The sequence below is a fragment of the Pinus tabuliformis genome, chromosome 8 (assembly GCF_031772625.1).
Source record: "Pinus tabuliformis cultivar Carrire ecotype Pingquan chromosome 8, CPIR1, whole genome shotgun sequence".
Taxonomy (NCBI): domain Eukaryota; kingdom Viridiplantae; phylum Streptophyta; class Pinopsida; order Pinales; family Pinaceae; genus Pinus; species Pinus tabuliformis.
The window spans coordinates 1,445,983,823-1,446,005,693 of NC_142294.1; the positions used below are offsets into that span (position 1 = coordinate 1,445,983,823).

Consider the following 21,871-nt stretch of genomic DNA (forward strand, 5'->3'; position numbering starts at 1 on the left):
ATCGCCATGATTCACCCCTTTTAACTGACGTTCAGCCTTCTAAACCATCGGAACAACGATCGTAAGCCTTTCGGCCTAAAACACCCTGCGAAAGCCAAATATTTCATTACACAGAGTATATGAGAAAAACTTGTCAAAAGACTAAGGAGCGGACTTCAAGCAATATTACACCCGCATCTAAACTGTATCGGGTCCGCAGCTTAAATCGCAATCGGCGATTTGCGACTCCTGGTGGTCCTTTATATGTCAGGCCCATGACACCGCCGATGGCCGACGACCGATCCACCACTGGACGTGATATTATATTAAGCCAAGTTGTGATGTCGCATCGGGTCCGCAGCGTTCATCGCAATCGGCGCTTGGGTGTGGCAAGGCTTCATAACATATGCGATTGTCATGGATGCTATAATAGATTAACTTATATTGCAATGTGTGGCGGGTCCGCGTGGATATGCATCGCAGTCGGGAGTTGCCCTTAGCAGAGGTCCGATGCAATATCGCTATCGACGATCGCAATGGACCGCTTGACATATTGTAGTGCCCGCTTCCGAAATGCCGATGCGATTATCGCTATCGGCGATCGCAAGTCGCACAGGGTCAAGGCTCGACGTTAATGTAGACCCCTCATAGTGATGCGATGTGTCGGACTCGATACAACTCAACACTCCCATGTATAGAGTTTCAAGTGCGCAATCCGCCTCCGATAGTGTATTTGTCCTAGAGCCAAGTCTTCCACCTCCGTTAGTGTTTAGCCTATGTATATGGGCTTTCTATTCGCCGATAATGTTAAAGCATGCATACATGGGTTTTACGGGCCCGATAGCTCCCGATAATATACATGCACCCATTGCTCCTCTGATGGCTCTTTCCGCTTCCTTATAGCTCTACTTGTTCCTCTGTTGCTCCGATGGATGTCTGCGTCCTCTGTTGGCTCTGTTTGCTCCTGTTGTTTGGCATATATGGTCCCCGAACGCTATTTAAATGCATGCTATATATATATATATATATATATATATATATATATATATATATATATATATATATATATATATCTGAGTTCTGCTCCTCTTGGCTCCGTCTGCTCCTCGAATATTGCCATATTGACATCAATGACAATCTGTGTCCAACAGGTTATTTTTCAAAATTTATTTCTTTATCATAGTATTTTTTATGATTAATTTTTTTTATATATTTTATGAATTTTGTTATAGTTTTTTTTTCATGTAGAAAGAACTCGTAATTTTTATTTATTTAAAGTAAATTTAAATTACTTTCCAAATACACATTATCTATATGTTCTTGATAGTATAGATGTTTCTTTCATGTTGCTATCTATGTTTCCCATTAAAGGGATGGCACATTCACACAAAATATTAAGTTCTATCAAAAAGGGAGGGGAGAGTCTCTCACACATAAACAAGTTATAACCTGAGCTGCTGGAAAGTAAAAAGTGAAGTAAACAAATATTGTTATGTGAAGTTAAGTAAGGTAAACAATTATTGTTATGTGAAGTTAAGTAAGGTAAAATAAGTATTGTTATGTGAAATTTTATTGTCATTAGTTTAGTGGGTTTTAAAAATTTAAGTTATTTCTCAATTTGTGGCATATTTTTTATTTTCTCTTTATTGTTCCAATTTTATTTGATTTTCCAATAAAACAAGAACTTTATTATGTTTAAAAATTGATGAGTTAATTATATTTTTTATAAAAAATATTATATTTGTTCTTAAATTCATATGTTATAAAAAATTGTTGATTACTCAATAATTATTATATTAGTTCATAAATTCATATCTTATAAAAATTTGTTGATTATTTAATAATTATTATATAAAATAAAAAAATTAACAAATAAGTAATTTTAAATATATAAAAAATAAATAAAAAAATATTTATTTATTTATTAAATTAAAGTTAAAAAATTCTTATTCTTTTAATTTGATATGTGTTATTTTACATATAATTATTAAAATATATTTACATGCATTAACAAAATAAAATTATTTTCTCTATTTTCCAAAAAATAAAAATGAAAGAGCACGTTATATTAAAAGATAAAGGCATTGAGTTCATAAATTGGCCAGATTGGATGTTTTATATATAATTTTAATGCTAGTTGTTTTTATATATGGTTGGGTAGAAGAGGTCTTTCTTCTTGTCCATTCATGTTTTTATAGATTGTTTTAATTTTAATGTTATATAAAATATTTGTAATTTAATGGTGTAATTTTCGAATTATTTTTAGGGTTATTTTGGATGGTTAAAGTGAGGTGATTTTTGTGTTTATTTAAATCAATTTTTGCAAGTAACATGTATGTTTCTTTTAGGGTGACTTACTTTAATAAGTAGTTGTTTTATATAAATGAAGCAAAGTTTGATTTTTAAACCATTTTGATAGAATAAATATTCCTTAGTGATAAAATATTAGAAAAAAAATGATTTTGGGAGAATGAATTCATGTTATGTTGATCAAAACATTTCAAACCAAAAAATAAGATCTTTGAGTTTTTGCATTTCTTTCAAAATCAATAGCTAGTAAAATCATGGAACAATATAATTGATATTCCAAGTAATAGGAAATCTTAATTCTTCAATAAATCCAAAATGAAAGGGTCTTCGGATGCATTCTCTAATGTTATTTGATTACTCTCACTTAAATTTATGCTTTATATGTTGATTTGGATGTGAACAAGAATTAATCAAGCATCTTCTCACGATATAATAATATATGAGTCACCTCATTAAAAGGTTTACAATATCAATGTATTTCTATGAGTTGGGAGAATTTTAATTTTATCTTCTTGGGTCAAAGCATGGAGTTGGGTTACACTTTTTGGCGAAATGAGGGTGCATTTTACTGAAAACGGTGCTCGATCGAGCTATTGAGGAGCTTAAAAATTGCTTGGTCGAGTGTTTAAACAAACTCTCAATTGAGTCATTTTCTAATCCGATTTAACAGCTCGATCGAGTGTTATTTCTAATTTAAATACCCTAGTCATGACCTGCGCAAGTCATTTTTCCCAGACCTCAAGAGGAAAAGGAATTCGATGGAAGATGTCTAAGCTCGACCAAGATGGACGAACTCAATCCAGCTACCCATCAACCCCGTCAATGGCCCAAAGGCTCAAGCCATATGATTCACCATTAATACCATTAATACCATTAATAAAAGCTGGTAAGGGCGATGTCTAGTCAACTTTTTAATGGCTCGATCGAGCCTTTGAGCTCGATCACGTCATTGGTTAACTACATATGTTGTTTGTTCGAGGGTTACATTAACGCTTGATCAAAAATTTTGAATTTTGAATTTAAGTGCTCAATCGAGCTCTTGAAGTCCTAAAAATTACAGTTTCAACACCTCTTCTTGATATTTCTTTGCAACCCCATTTTGTACCCTATCGGATTTAGGGCAAAAATTGTCCTTAAGTGGAAAAGTTGATCACATTGGATTCGTGAAAGGGTCCTCTATCCAATGGCATATAAATTTGACACTTTCGAATTCATATCATATTTTTCATCTAATTTATTTTAAACATAACACTTGAATTTTTTTTGGACAATTTCAAATGGGCTAAATAAAAAATCAATAACATAAAATATACACACAGTTTTTTTTTTCAATACCACTATTTTTGTTTACGAGTTCTTTTCAAAAGGGTACTCTTGGTTTTTCAATTTATTTAAAGAGTTGAAAAAAATCTTACGTGAACGCATGTGTCTCCAAAATGCAATTGAAATATTACTTCGCCAGCTTAAAAAAATAATAAAAAATATAATTTTGCATATAAAAATAAATTTTTGTTATGAAAAACTTAGTTCTCTTTGTGTAGATCATATATATCTATATCTATATCTATATCTATATATATATATATATATATATATATATATATATATATATCTATATCTATATATATATATATATATATATATATATATATATATATATTAAAAATTACACTTTTGAGACTAATTTATGCTACGTGAACACATGCAGACCTCTTAAGTTTTGTGAAAATTTGCAAAGACATATATTGCATTTAATATAAATTTGAGAGATTATATGACGCTAATTTTTTTTGCAAAAAATATCATTAGGACAACAACATAATTCTCCACATATTGTTTTTTTACTCCAAATAAAAATTCATATTTCTTATATGAATTTTGAGGGGTGAAATTCAATAAAAGAGGAAAAACTTGAAATTTCATCGCCACATTTGGGCCAAAAGTGTAACTCACCTTCATGCTTTCACCCTCTTATGTTCTTGTCAAGGAAAAACTTATGGAGAAACCCAACAAGAAAATTTCCACATTTGGAGATAACATCTCTAATAAAGCTATCATCATAGATGAACAAATTTAACTTGGAGGATTCAAATTGAGCACTTCCTAGCACAAAAAACAAGCCAAATGCCCAAAAAAAATAATAACAACCAATTAAACTAGTCCATTGGGTTTTTTTTCCAATGAAAATGTCACAAGGTCCCCCTCCTCATAATATTTGAATGGAGAGTGACTTAAATCACATACCATAATAATGGTTGGAAACATTGACATTTTATTCAGATTTGAACCTATGAGCTATGGCTTCCTTATTAATATCACACCTTGTGTTGATGGTTGAACTGATTGGGCTAACCATTAGTGTTATTTTATCGACTTATACTATCAACAAAATTCTATGGTGACCTCATTAGTTGTTATTACACTCTAGAATATTGTGTGTCTATTTGTGTCTTTCTAGGTGTCTTCTAGGGTAAAGAAGAAGGAATTTTATAGTCCTTGGTGAGATATGTTTCTTTCTCCTTTCTTACAAGGTACGCCATTTGTAACACATTGAACTTATTTCTAGTTCATGACACTCTATATACTTCTTTGTTAGTTATCAAAAAAATTGACCATAAAAAAAGCCAATGATCGCCATAAAGTTGCATCGTGTCAGTAAACAACTATAAAGGTGATTTTGTAGTGATAGAATGATCACCATAAAGTTGCATCATATAAGTAAACTACATTGAAAATGGTGATATTGTGGTAATAGAAAGATTAATAAAAAAGGAAAAATATTAATTAGAAAAAGGAAATAAAAAGAGTGAAGAAAATAAGAAATATTTAGTAGAAATTTTTTGGGAAATTTTTCATTTAATTCAATTCAATTTGAAGTATAGCTCCAATGACAAGTGTGTTTTTATAAAGGAATTTGAGTGTGATGAGGGTTTAAAAAAAATTGAGGGTTCTATTCCTCTTTCATAGGGTTTTTATTTTCTATTTCATCAATTTTTTGCAGGATTTTTTGGCCAGCTTACAATATGAGAAGTTTCAAGGTTTTGATGAAGAGTGTCATGGAGGGTGGGTTGGTAACCTCTCCTTTATGAATGCAGTAATAGGTAAATCAAATCAGGTTGCAGACAGACTGGATAGACCTAGGGGAAGTTGTAAAATGGAAGAAATTCCTATTTTGGGGGTGCAATGGCAAGTCAAATTGCGTGGTAAATGCTTACCTAAAGCAACCCAAAACCCTAAATTTGTAATTCCTCCAAAGTGTTTGGAAGAACAAGGAAGAATAATGAAAAATCATGCTTTTATTTCTAAGTTTGTTGGAGGTTGGCATACTAAAAGAGAGTTAGAGTGATGGATACAACATAAATGGAAACCTAAAGGCGAGATTGATTTGAGATTATGATGAAAGGGTTTTTACTATAATTTTCTTCATCCTAGAAGACAAGAATAGGGTTTTTAAAGGTGACCCTTATTTTTTCAATTATGTGGGTTTATATATGTGGCATTGGAAAGAATGCTTCAATCTGAATAGATAGGAGTTTTTTGCGGCATGCGTTTGGGTGAGACTCTACTTGTTGCCAGTGGATGTTTGGATCCCAAAAGTTTTGGAGGGTATTGGGAATGCATTAGGTAAATTCATCAAAGTATCAGAGGTCACAAAGTGAGATATAAAAATGTATTATGCACCTCTCTATGTATATATGAATATTTATCAACCCTTGTCAGAGTCAATAAATCTTAAATATCAAGGGGAAATTTAGACACAAACTCTAGATTATGAACATGTCCCATTTCATTGTCGACATCATCATGAGCATGATCATTCATTTAGATATTTCTCGTTACAGACGAAAGAATAGGAGGTTTCTGGGTTGGTGCCAAATGAGGGTTTTACTAAAGTTGTCTCTCGAAGACAGACTAACAGAGGTAAGATTACTCAACCAATGAAGAATTATGAGGAAAAGAATACTTTTTTTCACTTTAGAAGAGATGGAAGAATAAATGAAGCTACTAGATAATTTATTAATTCTAGAGAGGCCTATGGTTCTTTTAGTAGAGAAAAAAATGCAAAAATGGAAAATGCCAGAACGGAAGTCGAAGAGACAGTGCAAAGTTCTTTTTTATCTTCCAGGGATCTGGTGTAGCTGCTACAACACCCTCCAAAATTTTGGCTTACACTCAAATTTCAGAGCCTTCCTTCGTCTTTTCATTTGTTGTTGTAAACACTAGAGATCATTTCATGAGCTTTCTCGAAGTTTTTTGGTCCCTTTTACATGTTGGATTAAATGTCGTCTTTTTGCGTGATTGGTTGTCATACAATGTTTGCAAGCCTTTTATAACAGTTTCGAAGGTCGTTATTTGTGTATTTTAGTTATCCGAACCATGTAAATATATGTCACATCCATACACAAAGTATTGTGCAGTGTCGCACAAGTGTCACCACATTGTCTTAAAGCCTATCTTAAGTGTCGCACTTGTCGTATCTTGTTATCAGGCAGTCACACATACATAAATTATTTGTTTTTGAGTTCCAATGATATATTCTGTCGTTTCTTCAAAGTATGCTAAGTTTGTGATCACATTTAAGCTTCATCACAAGTCCATCTCCCATCCCGCACTTAGGCATTTTCGAAAACTCTTCCCAACCAGGAAACTTAGCTTCACCGAGTCCCAACTAAACTGCGCACTGCGTAGTCTTAGCCTCTAGGCTGTGAACCTGCTGCTTGGAACTATAGGGTGCACAGTCCTTGTCCTTCAGGGTTTCTTCTCTACGCAATTCCCGAGTCCAACTCTTGATCTTGACCTCTAGAATTGTGCAGTTATGTCTCCCAATCAGCCTTTAACTGCACACTTCACATCTTCAACCCTCAAGCCTTTTCCTTATCTTATGGAGTTGCATAATGCATAAAATCCCAAACTCCCTTGGCCTCCAAAACTGTGCAGATGCTTCCATTAGTGCCCTTTCCCTCAATCAGATACCACTGCCTCCAGAAACTTCACATTTCTGTCTTTCAAGCCTCCTTGAGCTGCACATTCCACAGTGTCAAAGCCCAAGCTCTCCCCCTATCTATTGGAACTACATAATGCGCAGTTACTGGGCCCTTTTCCCCAATCTGTGACTTGTCCCGGGCTTAGTTCATGGATAAGAATGAATCATCCTAGAATAGGGGGTTTTCGGATTGATGTCGTCTCGTCATGAGTGAATTGCAGGAATAGGTACGCTATCAAGTCATGGCGAGATGATGAAGAAGGAGAAGAAGGAGGTAAGCATGCCTAAAGACTCTCTTGCAATTGCAATCACAAGTGGATCAATCAAGAAGAAGCAAAGGGACACTAGTTTGAAACTACCATCCAAGACTAAAGATCATTAAAGACTCTGCATCATCAAGCCATGTAGAGGTGAAGAGAAACCATATCCAAGAAGACATTGAACACTCAGCAACAATAGTGACTTGACATTACCACATCACCAAGTAGTCCATGTCAGTAATGTCATGTCATATCATGTCATGAGTGGTCATATGTCACATCACTATTGCAGACCATGTATATTATATTCAAATGTATTGTGAAGTGGAAGTCCAAAGGACACACATGAATATGAAGAGTCATGTAAGTTGAAAAGTCATAGGAAGTCGAACATTCATGAGGGTAGTCAAATATTCGTAAGGGGTAAGCATCACCCCTTGGTTATAGATACCCCATCATTGTATGAGCAAAGGACTTTTCACCTTGGCTCCTCCCGCAAGGCATCAGAGAGATGAACTAGTTCTTTGAGGAGAAAGGAGTGGCTCCAGTGTCCCACTACTAAGGTTAGTGATGTACATTGTAAACATGTGTCTTGGAACTTTTTCTTAATAACAAAAGCCTTTTCAGGCTAACACATTCTTCATGCATAGACCATGGATGTTTGTCAGACTATTCTATGGATGTTTGTATTTCATGTTTGCTTTCACATGTACTAAGATAGTTGAACTATTTCAGTTATTTTAGTGCTTATCTTATTGAGAATGTGTTGTAATGGTTGCTATTGTTGTCCCATCCTTGTGGACTATTACTTGGGATACTAGACATATTTATCCTTGTTTGTTGGTTGTGATGACCATCACATCTATTGTGGACTATTCTACTGGCTGTTAGACAGACCCTTTGGTTCATGTGTTTCTCTTCCTAGGTGGTGCTATTACCTCTCACTTAGAGGCTTGCTTTTCTAACCGCTTTGTAGTAGAATAATCTTGAAACAGTTGAAACTGCACACTCACTGGGCGCACCTCCCTTGATTTTCAAAGACACCATTGCATCACTCTCTTGTGCTAATAGCTAGAACCAAGGCAAATATTTAAGGATTTGGAAACCGGGCCTTTATACCGGATGGGAATCCTACACCAAATGGTGTGAGGTCTGATTGGGACTTCATATCAGGGAGATCCCATGAATGTTGGCGGGTCTAGCACCGTCAACAATTTTGTCGCTAGAAGGAGGGCAACAAGTATTTTATGTCCGATAAACCCACCGACCCCATCATTCCATCTTCTGGTCAAGACAAAAACGTTCATTCCACCTCCCCTACTCATGCTTCTGAAGTTGGTGACTCTTCTTAGTCTCGACCTAAACATGAAATTCCATACATTCAAATTCGGGCCATCTGCCCCATCACACATCAATTTGCAAAATCTTTTGGATTAATTATGGGAGTAATCAGTCTTCCATATTCTCCAAAGAAGAACATGACCACCTTGACAAGGATCATAGTCGTGTCTGTTGAAGATGCGGTTCTTTCCACTCTTGAGGAATTAGTAGACTCTGTGGACAAGGAAGAATAGCCTCTACTCTTTCACAGTGGTAACGAAGGCAACATTCTACTTCCAGGTGCAAATTTTAGCGGGATGGGCAGAGAGGAAGAAGAAGAGGAAGAGAAGCCATCAGAATCTGATAAAGAGGAGGAGGACAATGAAGAAGAAGACATGGTAGGCCAAAATATGGATTGGATGACTCAGGGCCCACTCGCACTTTCAGATGTCCTGCATAAGATGCCAAGGCATTAAGAGAAGATTTTAACAAAATATGACTCTGATAAGATGGTAAAGGCTGAAGACCATATGGACAACTCTTACCTACATTGCAAACACTTGAGGTTCGTTATGATGATGTTGCATGTAGAATTTTTCCATGTACCTTTGATGGTAGAGCATTTGTATGGTATCACATCCTTCCTCTAAATTCCATCCAGAATTGGAGGGGGTTCAAGAAGATCTTCCCTGAAAAATTTGCTGATGACAAGACCCCGCCATCTTATTGAAGGAGCTTCGTAATCTCAATATGGAGCAAAAGGAAAAAGTGAAAGATTTAAACCAGAGGTTCAATCACATATTGAAAAAATTTATGGAAAATACAAAACCTCATGATTCCATCACCATAGATTACTACACTTCTTCCTTGCCAACAAGTATTGCACACTTTGTGAAGTGAACCATGAAACAGACATTGATAGAAAATCACGAAGAGGAAATCGCTATCAAGAAGGACGTGCGTGCTATTGGAGTCATCTCAGATGATGAACCAACAAAAGACTCCAAAGAAATGGGTAAGAGGTCTCAGGCCTCTGTGAGTAGGGCTAAAGAGAAAGAACCAAATGATCTTGAAAGCCTGACTTGTCTCATCAAGTCCTTGTCCACTGAAATGGCTAAACTCAAATAGAGGACAAGCAAGACCACTGTGAGAAGCAAGACTCCCAAGTTTAACCAGTTAAGAAGGAATGCACCTTCCAGTAGTGGCACAAACCAACCGACAAAGTCTGGCCAGAGTTCCAATGCTATCTTGAATATTAAGAAGATGGGAACAGATCAATATTGCATGTTTCATCAAGAGCATCATTCAGAAAATACATGCCCACAATGGAACAAGGTCATGAGAATGATGGTTGCGCAACTTGTTGATTCAATCATGGATGAAGAGCATACTGAGCTTGATGAAGAAAAGGAAGAAGCTACTACAGCTGATGAGGCTCCAAGTGTTGGGCATGCAGTGAACATGTTTAATTGTATCCTCACAGCCCAAAAGAGTACTGTCGATAAGCAACCTCCATGTGGCGGTTCAGCCCTAAAGAAGAACAACCAATAAAACCTAAGAAGCTAAGGGCCGACCACCAAAATTGAGTTGTAGAAGCAGAAATTCAAAGAAAATATGTTAAGAAAAATCAACCCACCGACTAACTCAACACAAAACTCTCTAAGAAAGTCCAAGAAAGTAGTCTCAACGAAAATTGTTTCTGACAGCAGTAAGGACAGAACCATCACTTCAGAAACCGCAAGACAAGTTCCATCCGAAACAACTTGGTCAGTATTCTCGCTATGGATTATAACATCGTTGATGATATGAAGAAGGTTTGTGTGAACATTGCGATGTTCGAACTAACAAAGATCACAAGCCAACGAGACATCCTTCTACGGGCACTTGGGAGAACCTCTACAAGTAATGCTACATCTTCGGACAAGGGATATTGTAAGTCTCCTAATACTCTTTCATATGTACTCAATGCACTTATGATGGATGTGAACACACTCTACCTGCCATTCTTGTTAACTTTTGAAATATTCAATTTCAATGTACACAATTTCTTAGTTGATTATAGTGCATCGATGAACATCATGCCATTATCTGTTGCCAAGAAAATTAATGATAAATGGGAAAGGATAGATGCACAGATTATTAAGCTAGAAATGACTCATGCCCAAGCAATTGGTGAACTTAGAGATGTCGTCATCCTCTTATCATCTGACGAATGAGTCCACTAATGTATCAACATAGTGATTGTGGACATTCCGGAAGCATACAGAGCGTTGTTGAGTAGAAACTAGTCTAGCAAGATACAAGGGTACTTTTCCATAGACTGGTCAAACTTATGGCTTCCGTATAGGGGCAGAAACAATCAGATCCAGGTAGAATCAAAGAGATCTATGAAACACACACTCACTCCTTTGAAAGGGCATAATGAACCAATGGCTTTCGCAGAATTAATTTTCGGAAATTACTTTCTTGAAACTCAACTAGGGTGTTATCTTGCACAACCATCACCAGTTCCACCAGATACACAGTTGTATCTCCTTCCTTGTCCAACTGGTGCTAACGAACTCTATACAATTAGTAGTAGTAGTAGTAGTAGTAATGCAATTCACATTCCTTGTACATATGATGTTTGGACTATGTATTTTGATGGTTCCAAAATGCAGGAGGGCTCTATAGTTGGTTAGATTTTAATAGACCCGCTGCAGAGAAATCATTTGATCTCTAGCCGCTTGGAATTTGAGTGCACGAATAACATTGCAGAGTATGAAGCACTCATCTTAGGCTTGCAAAAATCCATTGACCTCAATGTTTCCATCCTGAAAGTGGTAGGTGACTCATAAATTGTGGTGCAACAAGTACGTAACACCATACATTGTGTGTCAACTCATCTTAAAAGTTATCAACAAGAGGTATGGCATCTTATCTCACATCTCCAAGATTTTAGTATTATTTTTGTTCCAAGAATGCGTAATGCAGCTGCGGATGCATTAAAAAATGTTGCTTCTAGCATGTCACCATTGAGGGATGATTTTTCTATCGAAATTATTTATAAGCCTTCCATCCCAGATAATATCACTAATTTATGCGTTTTTATGATGACCAACAAATAATGTAATTTATGGCGAACGCTAACGTCTTCAAAGATGCAGTGATCGATGAGGATGAGCACGAAAAGGCCCTGCAGGATGCAACCAATGCAAGTAAAGGAAACCTCATCCCCAAGGGTGTGGTATCATTGGAAAAGTTGTATTATTTGCAGAACCGCTCCCGGAGACCCATCAATGCCAAGACCCACAATTCCTCTCTGTCGCATGAACATATCAACTTGGGAACTAATAACTATCTAAAATATGTTAATCTTGGTACTTGTTGCACACCATAAGAGCAACAATCCTTCATCCGATTATTTAAGTAGTATCATGATGTCTTCATGTGGATATACGATGAACTCAAGATATATGACACACAAATCATCTAGCATGTAATACCAATCAAGGAAGGGGCCAAGCCATTCCAACAGAAGTTCAGGAAAGTATATCCAATGCTTGAACCTCTCAAATAGAAAGAGTTGAGAAAATTGCTGGATGTTCGGATCATAGATAGAGTATGACGCTTGACGAGGGTTTCAAACTTGGTTCATGTGAGGAAGAAGTCTAGGGAGATCCACCTGTGTGTAGATTTATGGAATCTCAATTGTGCCTAGGACAATGAAAACTACCTCGTTCCATCAACATTGGTGTAACATTACAACATGCTATGGACATCACCTTCCACGAGCTTATTGGATAGAGCTTAGTGGTCTATCTTGATGATATAATAGTACTTTCCAAACAGAGGTCAGACCACCTACACCACTTGAAGAATATTTTTGAGCGATGTCTCAAGTATGGGATATCCTTGAATCCTAAGAAAAGTATCTTTGTAGTGTCTAAGGGTTTCAGTGTAATATCTTGGGACACATCATTGCTACAAGTGGGATAAAGGTAGACCCGAACAGGGTCAGGACAATGACTCAGATTCCCTTCCAATTGAAAAAGAAATCCATGTGTTGAAAATAGCAACAAGAAATGTTAAAAATAACATCTAGAAATTCCAATTTAATTTGTCCTTGAATTAAATTGTGAATTAAAATAGAATTATATTCTCATAGAAACTTGTAGATAATTAATTAAGTTTAATTAACTTAGGAATTTCTAGTTGGAAGTCTTTTGGAAGTCATGTAAGTGTTCTCCCTAAATTTTAGGGGTCCAATATGAGTTTAAATTGAGTTGTAATTAGATAGCTCAGTTTCCTGAGTTATGGTCAATTAAATTAGTTCTAACTATTTGTGGAACTAATATAGGACTAATAGTTAGCCGGTGCACTGGTGCATCCACAAGTATTACTCTAGTTACACGAAGATTCTCTCATCGAAAACTCATGCTGTCAGTTCTGAGGAAGACCCAGTTGAGACTAGAGTGCAGTCACAGTGTATTATCAGCTATATGATTTACTGAGTTGTAAATATCATGCATCTTCAACCTCAAGGGGCCCTCAAGAGTCTTCCATTAACATATTAAATCCATGTAAAAAATAAATTTAAAAATAATATTACAACAATAGAGCGGATCTTGTTAGACGTGTTTTGTAACAAGATCGACGGTCCCCAGTGTTTGTAACTCAGAAGTTGTAACGCAGGGTGTAAAATTTGCAGTCCATCCACAGACAATACATACACATAATAATAAACAGAACCCATTGAAGTGCTATTTATAGCACCAGAAAACCAAGTCAATTTCAATTATAATATACTATTTTTGTATTAAAATAATCATATTCAGTTTGTCCGTGACCGACCTCAAGGGGCCCTCAAGAGTCTTCCATTAATATATGAAATCCATGTAAAAAATAAATTTAAAAATAATATTATAACAATAGAGCGGATCTTGTTACACGTGTTTTGTAACAAGATCGACGGTCCCTAGTGTTTGTAACTCAGAAGTTGTAACGCAGGGGGTAAAATTTGCAGTTCATCCACAGACAATACATACACATAATAATAAACAGAACCAATTGAAGTGCTATTCATTACTCTATTGAAGAAGTGTATCTTCGTTTGTAGTATAAATAGTAGCCCTACCTGGACACGTATTGTAAAATCTCCCCTACGGAATAAGTGCACCCGGCGAGCTTCTGAAGCTTCCAATCCGATCGAATAATAGATTTGATGATCAACAGGTCCGATACCATGTAGAAATTTTGAATAATATGACACTTATTCACAGAGATTATCCTGATTATACACTATTGCGGAATACATGCATAATACATAACCTCCTCTATGTTGATCATCAATTTAGCAGTATTAAAAACAATGAAACATCAATCACATGCACACATTAACACAATATGTAACCCGGGGAAAGCTTACAGCTGAAAACCCCCAACTATCTGTATATAATAATGATTGAGAACATGTAACAATACATAGTACAATACTCCTCACAAGTACTCAGTACTGTCTCCACCTGTTACACACAAACTAGCTCAGATCTGATGCCTCAAATCTCCTCCACTATTTGCCTGCCTCCATTGCGCAATCATGCATGAGAATAATGATGAATGGATGAACCAAACTCGTTTTTACCTTGGCTGATCCAAAATCATGTGAGCACAAGCTACAATTGCCTTGGTATTGGCCCACACTGCGCAGTCCTCATTGGCATAACTCAATCCATGCATGTGCAAAATCTCATGCACAACTGATAGTCACAACTCACCCTTTCACTTACCTATAATACCTGTCTCTGTTGAACTATCCATGCACTGAGTTAACTGATGTATTCTTTAGTTTCTTTATGAGTTAATAATTAGTTAATTAATTAATAACTAATTCACACAACTCATCACTAGTGTATTCTTTAGTTAGACTGAATACCACTAGTTTAACTGAACACAACTCCATCAACTCCTCAATCAACTCCACAGAATTCACATGAATGAGTTCTAACTGAAGTCCTCCATGCAATAGCTCAACTAACACATAATAAAAGTGTATTTCCTTCTGTCAGTTGCATGTGCCACATCCGTAGCTCGAACTGAAGTGCTCCAAGAGAATAAGATAATGTTAAAGTCCAAATATTACTAAGGGCTAATAATATTTGACTGTTTCTATTTTTAGCTTGGCAGTCTAAAAATAGACTCTGATCACACCGCTGTGAACCAAAAATAGAAGTCCATCTATTTTTCCCAACATGACCAATCATCCATAAACAACATCCTGCAACTCATAGACCATGATCCATATGTCTAAAAATAGACTTTGTGCCAAAAATACCCTGCGGGTTCACTTAGTGAAGGCGACTTCTTTTCACTAAGCTCCATCATCTTGTTGCATTTTCAACAAGAAGAGATAGATGAATGCCTTATAAGTAAGCCTCTTCGAGGGGGAAACCTCCTTTACATTACACAAATGAACAATTCTTAAATGATACAAATGACATGACCTTCTTTTTATATATAGGAGTCTAAGGGGTCATAATATAATTAGAGCCGACATAACAATAATAATGTAAGGGCACAATAATAACAATAGTGGGCTTCTATGGGGAATGATAATAACAATATGGGGACTACATGGGTACAACAATATAATAAGTGGGTTTTACTAATAACAATAAGGGGTTACACTAGTAGTATAGGGGCCTAACATACCCCAATTATTTTTTATCGCAAGCTTGAAGGGGATAGCATGTGCTTGCACTATAAGTTCATCCTTCAGACGAATCTGACCTAGTAAGTTTAATGAGCCCTAGGAAGGAGAAGCTCGCATTCGTCATGGTGACGAATTCAATGTCGTTCAATAGTTTAACGAGTCCGACAAAGGTGTAACTCAGTATCTTTTTCATGTTTAGAGAGTTTGAAAAATACATGTAAAGAATACTCCACATGGTCCCTTTTCGTACATTTTTGTCTCAAAAGTCTCAAAAGGTAGAAAACAATACTTGAGAGAACTACTTGATCATTTTACTCAAGGAGTACCTTTTTCGTAAATAGTGCCCCCAAACTCAAAAAGGGGGTAAATGTATACTGGGCACATAATGTTTCACATCCGTTAACGAGTTCGAAACGACAAGGGATCAGCCATCTTTTCACTTTTAAAGGGTCGAAAAAGAGATAAAAGCGAAACCCCCATTTTATTCTCTTCAATGAGTCAAAAAGAGAAAAATACTCAGCGATATTTTCATATGAGTTTAACGAGTCGAAAAAAGAGCTGAAATATGACTCATCGCCATCGTTGAACGTCTGTCACCTATCGCTGCACAAGCAAGGCAAAGTGTATTATCGATTCCTTGAGGAAAAATAGGTGAAAAATATTTACAAAACTTGATATTTTCATGAAAAAATGAATAAATAGGGGAAACATGAATATAGTTTTACCATTTTACCTTTTTACCTTTGCAGTGAAGACTTTTACCCACTTTTACCCTCGTTTTTCCAGAGCAGATTGCGGGAGATCCGGAAGGCCAATTGATGAGTCATCAGTTCCAGGTAAAATCTGAAGCCCTGAGCTCCATTTTCATGCTATTCATTAATGCTTTTAACCATTATTTTGGATTTTTAGGGAGGTTTTTGAGAATGTTTTTCGTCCTCAGTCAGTGTGATTTCCGGGCACGGGATCGTGCTAGTCGAGGGTTATTTGCACGTCCATCTATGCCGACCGGTGCGATTGTTTCTAAAACCGACGCGCTGATGTCATGGATAGGGAAATTTTTTTTTCTCAAGAACTGACTGTTGAAATCCATCCCCCTTTTTGCCCACCTGTCATCCTTGGACATCGTACGATCCTTGGACACCGTACGATTAGATGTTAGACAATTACAAAGACTTGAACCGTCGATCCTTGTGATGCTCTTTGTTTCCCTCGCTGCGAAGGAAAGAATCGTTCAGGTAAGGGTGGGTGCGGGGTTAACACCGTTTCGCCTCCATTAATCCTGACATATTTACAGTCGAAAATGGTCCATTTCAGGTTTAACGAGCAAGCCCAGGATGGCTACTCAAGATGTCGAGATGAAGGACTCAACAGCCGCGGTCTCCAATTCTTCTGTGCCATCGCCTCCTCTGGTTCTCACGCGTAAGTTCTATGAGATTTTGCCATTGCAGGTAGTGCCTGTTTTGCCCGTGTTTGTGTTGAAATTGAGGCATATTTGTGGGTGTTGCAGGTCTGAAGATTACTGGGCTTCTAGTGCCCCCGGCACACGAGAGTTAGCACACCAGCCGCTGACACAATATGCACATGTTCATTGTTAACACCACTAAAATCCATCCAGCCACCGCAGATTCTTTCAATGGATATTCATGGCCAATGCAAGATAAGAACTCTGGCATACATCCCTTAGCATAGTTTGATCAGAATCTCCCTTTCAGCAAAACTTGAATTTCCTCTTCCCAGGTGTATCCCTAATGAAAAGGTCTAACAAAAAAGCATGATCTTAAAAACTATGAAATCAGAACCTAGCACATTTCTCATCGAGCTTCAATGGGTCTTGGATCAAAACTATGCTGCACGTCACCATAGGGTCGAACCAAAAAAAAGGTACTGATATATTCTGCAATCTATATGTGACTCCCTTCGATTAGGAGAACATCTTTCCATGCTTCATAAAACATCCAAGAAAGGCCAGATGCCGGCACAACTTTGAGGCAACTTGCACTCCAACCCCTGTAAAGTCCTTTCAATCCTTCCTCCTCAATGATTGTTTTAATAATGTTAATCATGTTTGTTGGCTGCTTGCCTTTTAGCATGCCAACCATGAGTCTTTTGCGAGCTACTTCCAGTGGAAAGCTTAATGCACTGGATGTAAGCCCTGCCCATATAGAAACAAGAAGTCAGGACTAAGTGGTTTACAATAAATTAATGAACTTCATAATAATAACTGAGGAAATCTTATGTGGATTAATAATTAACTACTTTGTTTTATTCCGTTTAAAGTAGGCATAAGCTAGAAAGCGAACCCACCTCCAAAGGCTCCAATAAGAAGTGCTTCTACCCGGTCCAAAGACTTCTTGTTGCATGATCTGCAATATGCTCTCTTTGTTGACTCATATACAAAATAATAAGATGTACTGTAGGGAACCATACCAATTATAGTGGGTACAAGGCCTGCATATAAAGCTCCTGGACCTTCTTCCTGTGATATTTTCCTTAGAGCGTGCCTGATGCTATGATACACTCCAGGATGCACAGTGAAACGGTCCTGATTTGCAAGATAAGAAAGAAATTACCTTTACTGAGTTGACTCACAGATTGCCAAAGAAATTCCTGCTTGAGTATGCAATATATCTAGAAATGTGACTTGGATCCTTAGTAGAATATCTATTTCAAGCACCTTTCTAGAAAGTTGTATAAAAACATTACTAGTTACAGAAGCAAAAAAACTACCTTCAAGACCTCCAAAGGATAGCAAGACAATGTGCCAGCGACACCTGCAACAACACCATTTATAGCAACTGGGGAAATCCAGGATACTGGCAAATCTAGAGTCCGCCCAACAATTTGAACTCGGGGACATCCATTCTTCTCCCAGTGGTCTTGGACAGATGTTAAAAATCGTTTTGTAGATTCAAATGTGCAAAGCTCAATTGCTTGGGTAGGAACTATCCGAAGTAGATTAATGCCATTGCCAGCCCACAGCCCTTTCCAGCCTTGTTCTTTCATCACCTCTTTAAAACTCCCAACAATGTTCTTTGAACCAACACCTACAATCATCCTTGTCCTGGAGGAGACATTTGCAAAATACATTGGATTACTTTTCCATCAAGCATAATGGCTTAAGCCAGCAGCATAAAAAACATAACTAAAACCAAGTTCATATGATACTGAAATTTCCAGTTCATACTTCAGAGACAAGACAATAGATTTCTCTAGCTCATCTATCTCTTCTTCAGATAATGAAACATGCATACCTCTGAATTATTCAGTAAGAAACAACCAAATGGTTTAGAAAGGTAATTCAGAGATAAGTAATTGAACACATAAGACAAAATTTGAAAGACCTAATTGGCTGTATTTATAAAAACAAAAAAAGCTATTGCACATCCATGTTGTATTCCATAAGAAAGGTGGTACTTATATAACCCTTAGAATTCTTCGAGGGGACAGCTAAGCTTTCAGTCCTGCAAATGATGAATACACTAAAAAAATCCTCACTTAGTATCGTCCCTGGACCCAGTCCTCCTCTATCCATTAAAGAACCCCAACACTTGAGAATTTAATTATTCTCATTTTCTTTGTCTAATGTTAAGGTCAGATTGGGCTTTATCAGGCCAGTGAAAGTAGGGTCACAATCAGGGTTTTCAGGGTTTTATTCTCTTTAAGTGACATGTTAGGGTTTTATTCTCTTAAGTAACATGTTTGCAACTTTGCCCCTTGTGGGCCAATGCACCTCCACAAAGAGGGCATTCAAATAACAGAAGCCATCATGTGTTCCACCTTTTGATAGGTGGTAGATACTCAGCAGATTAAAGTCTGAAAGAAGAATTATAAAGTCATTCTCTTACATTTGAGTGTAGTACCCTTTTGAAACATAACACTCCTGAAAAATCAATATAAAAGCATTTCTCTAGACAGAATGCATCAAGAATTCAGAGGACATAAGCATCTAGTTCTTCAGCATGATTGATTATTTTCTTGTGAATGGGTTGAATGTTCGCAGACATAATCATTTAACTGAAAGAGGAGGAAATATTTATGTGGAGGTGTTAAAAATCGTTTTGTAGATTCAAATGTGCAAAGCTCAATTGCTTGGGTAGGAACTATCCGAAGTAGATTAATGCCATTGCCAGCCCACAGCCCTTTCCAGCCTTGTTCTTTCATCACCTCTTTAAAACTCCCAACAATGTTATTTGAACCAACACCTGCAATCATCCTTGTCCTGGAGGAGACATTTGCAAAATACATTGGATTCCTTTTCCATCAAGCATAATGGCTTAAGCCAGCAGCATAAAAAACATAACTGAAACCAAGTTCATATGATACTGAAATTTCCAGTTCATACTTCAGAGACAGGACAATAACTTTCTCTAGCTCATCTATCTCTTCTTCAGATAATGAAACATGCATACCTCTGAATTATTCGGTAAGAAACAACCAGATGGTTTAGAAAGGTAATTCAGAGATAAGTAATTGAACACATAAGACAAATTTTGAAAGACCTAATTGGCTGTATTTATAAAAAGAAAAAAAGCTATTGCACATCCATGTTGTATTCCATGAGAAAGGTGGTACTTATATAACCCTTATAATTCTTCGAGGGGACAGCTGAGCTTTCAGTCCTGCAAATGATGAATACACTAAAAAAATCCTCACTTAGTATTGTCCCTGGACCCAGTCCTCCTCTATCCATTAAAGAACCCCAACACTTGAGAATTTAATTATTCTCATTTTCTTTGTCTAATGTTAAGGTCAGATTGGGCTTTATCGCCAGTGAAAGTAGGGTCACAATCAGGGTTTTCAGGGTTTTAACTCTTTATGTGACATGTTAGGGTTTTATTCTCTTAAGTAACATGTTTGCAACTTTGCCCCTTGTGGGCCAATGCACCTCCACAAAGAGGGCATTCAAATAACAGAAGCCATCATGTGTTCCACCTTTTGATAGGTGGTAGATACTCAGCAGATTAAAGTCTGAAAGAAGAATTGTAAAGTCATTCTCTTACATTTGAGTGTAGTACCCTTTTGAAGCATAACACTCCCGAAAAATCAATATAAAAGCATTTCTCTAGACAGAGTGCATCAAGAATTCGGAGGACATAAGCATCTAGTTCTTCAGCATGATTGATTATTTTCTTGTGAATGGGTTGAATGTTCGCAGACATAATCATTTAACTGAAAGAGGAGGAAATATTTATGTGGAGATGTTAAAAATCGTTTTGTAGATTCAAATGTGCAAAGCTCAATTGCTTGCGTAGGAACTATCCGAAGTAGATTAATGCCATTGCCAGCCCACAGCCCTTTCCAGCCTTGTTCTTTCATCACCTCTTTAAAACTCCCAACAATGTTCTTTGAACCAACACCTACAATCATCCTTGTCCTGGAGGAGACATTTGCAAAATACATTGGATTCCTTTTCCATCAAGCATAATGGCTTAAGCCAGCAGCATAAAAAACATAACTGAAACCAAGTTCATATGATACTGAAATTTCCAGTTCATACTTCAGAGACAGGACAATAGCTTTCTCTAGCTCATCTATCTCTTCTTCAGATAATGAAACATGCATACCTCTGAATTATTCGGTAAGAAACAACCAGATGGTTTAGAAAGGTAATTCAGAGATAAGTAATTGAACACATAAGACAAATTTTGAAAGACCTAATTGGCTGTATTTATAAAAAGAAAAAAAGCTATTGCACATCCATGTTGTATTCCATAAGAAAGGTGGTACTTAAAAAACCCTTAGAATTCTTCGAGGGAACAGCTGAGCTTTCAGTCCTGCAAATGATGAATACACTAAAAAAATCCTCACTTAGTATTGTCCCTGGACCCAGTCCTCCTCTATCCATTAAAGAACCCCAACACTTGAGAATTTAATTATTCTCATTTTCTTTGTCTAATGTTAAGGTTAGATTGGGCTTTATCAGGCCAGTGAAAGTAGGGTCACAATCAGGGTTTTCAGGGTTTTATTCTCTTTAAGTGACATGCTAGGGTTTTATTCTCTTAAGTAACATGTTTACAACTTTGCCCCTTGTGGGCCAATGCACCTCCACAAAGAGGGCATTCAAATAACATAAGCCATCATGTGTTCCACCTTTTGATAGGTGGTAGATACTCAACAGATTAAAGTCTGAAAGAAGAATTGTAAAGTCATTCTCTTACATTTGAGTGTAGTACCCTTTTGAAGCATAACACTCCTGAAAAATCAATATAAAATAATTTCTCTAGATAGAATGCATCAAGAATTCGGAGGACATAAGCATCTAGTTCTTCAGCATGATTGATTATTTTCTTGTGAATGGGTTGAATGTTCGCATACATAATCATTTAA

The 21,871-nt window shown here is 36.7% G+C and overlaps 1 protein-coding gene across 1 annotated transcript; it reads right to left on the reverse strand.

The window, feature by feature from the left end:
* Nucleotides 1-17,125: 17,125 nt before the first annotated feature.
* Nucleotides 17,126-18,600, reverse strand: LOC149241150 (putative mitochondrial adenine nucleotide transporter BTL1). The gene is made up of 3 exons (XM_089367449.1): nt 18,272-18,600; nt 17,849-18,086; nt 17,126-17,696 (listed from the first exon to the last, which is right to left on the reverse strand). Exons 1-3 carry the CDS (start codon nt 18,596-18,598, stop codon nt 17,446-17,448), a joined length of 816 nt encoding a protein of 271 aa, XP_089223575.1. The 5' UTR covers nt 18,599-18,600; the 3' UTR covers nt 17,126-17,445.
* Nucleotides 18,601-21,871: the final 3,271 nt, after the last annotated feature.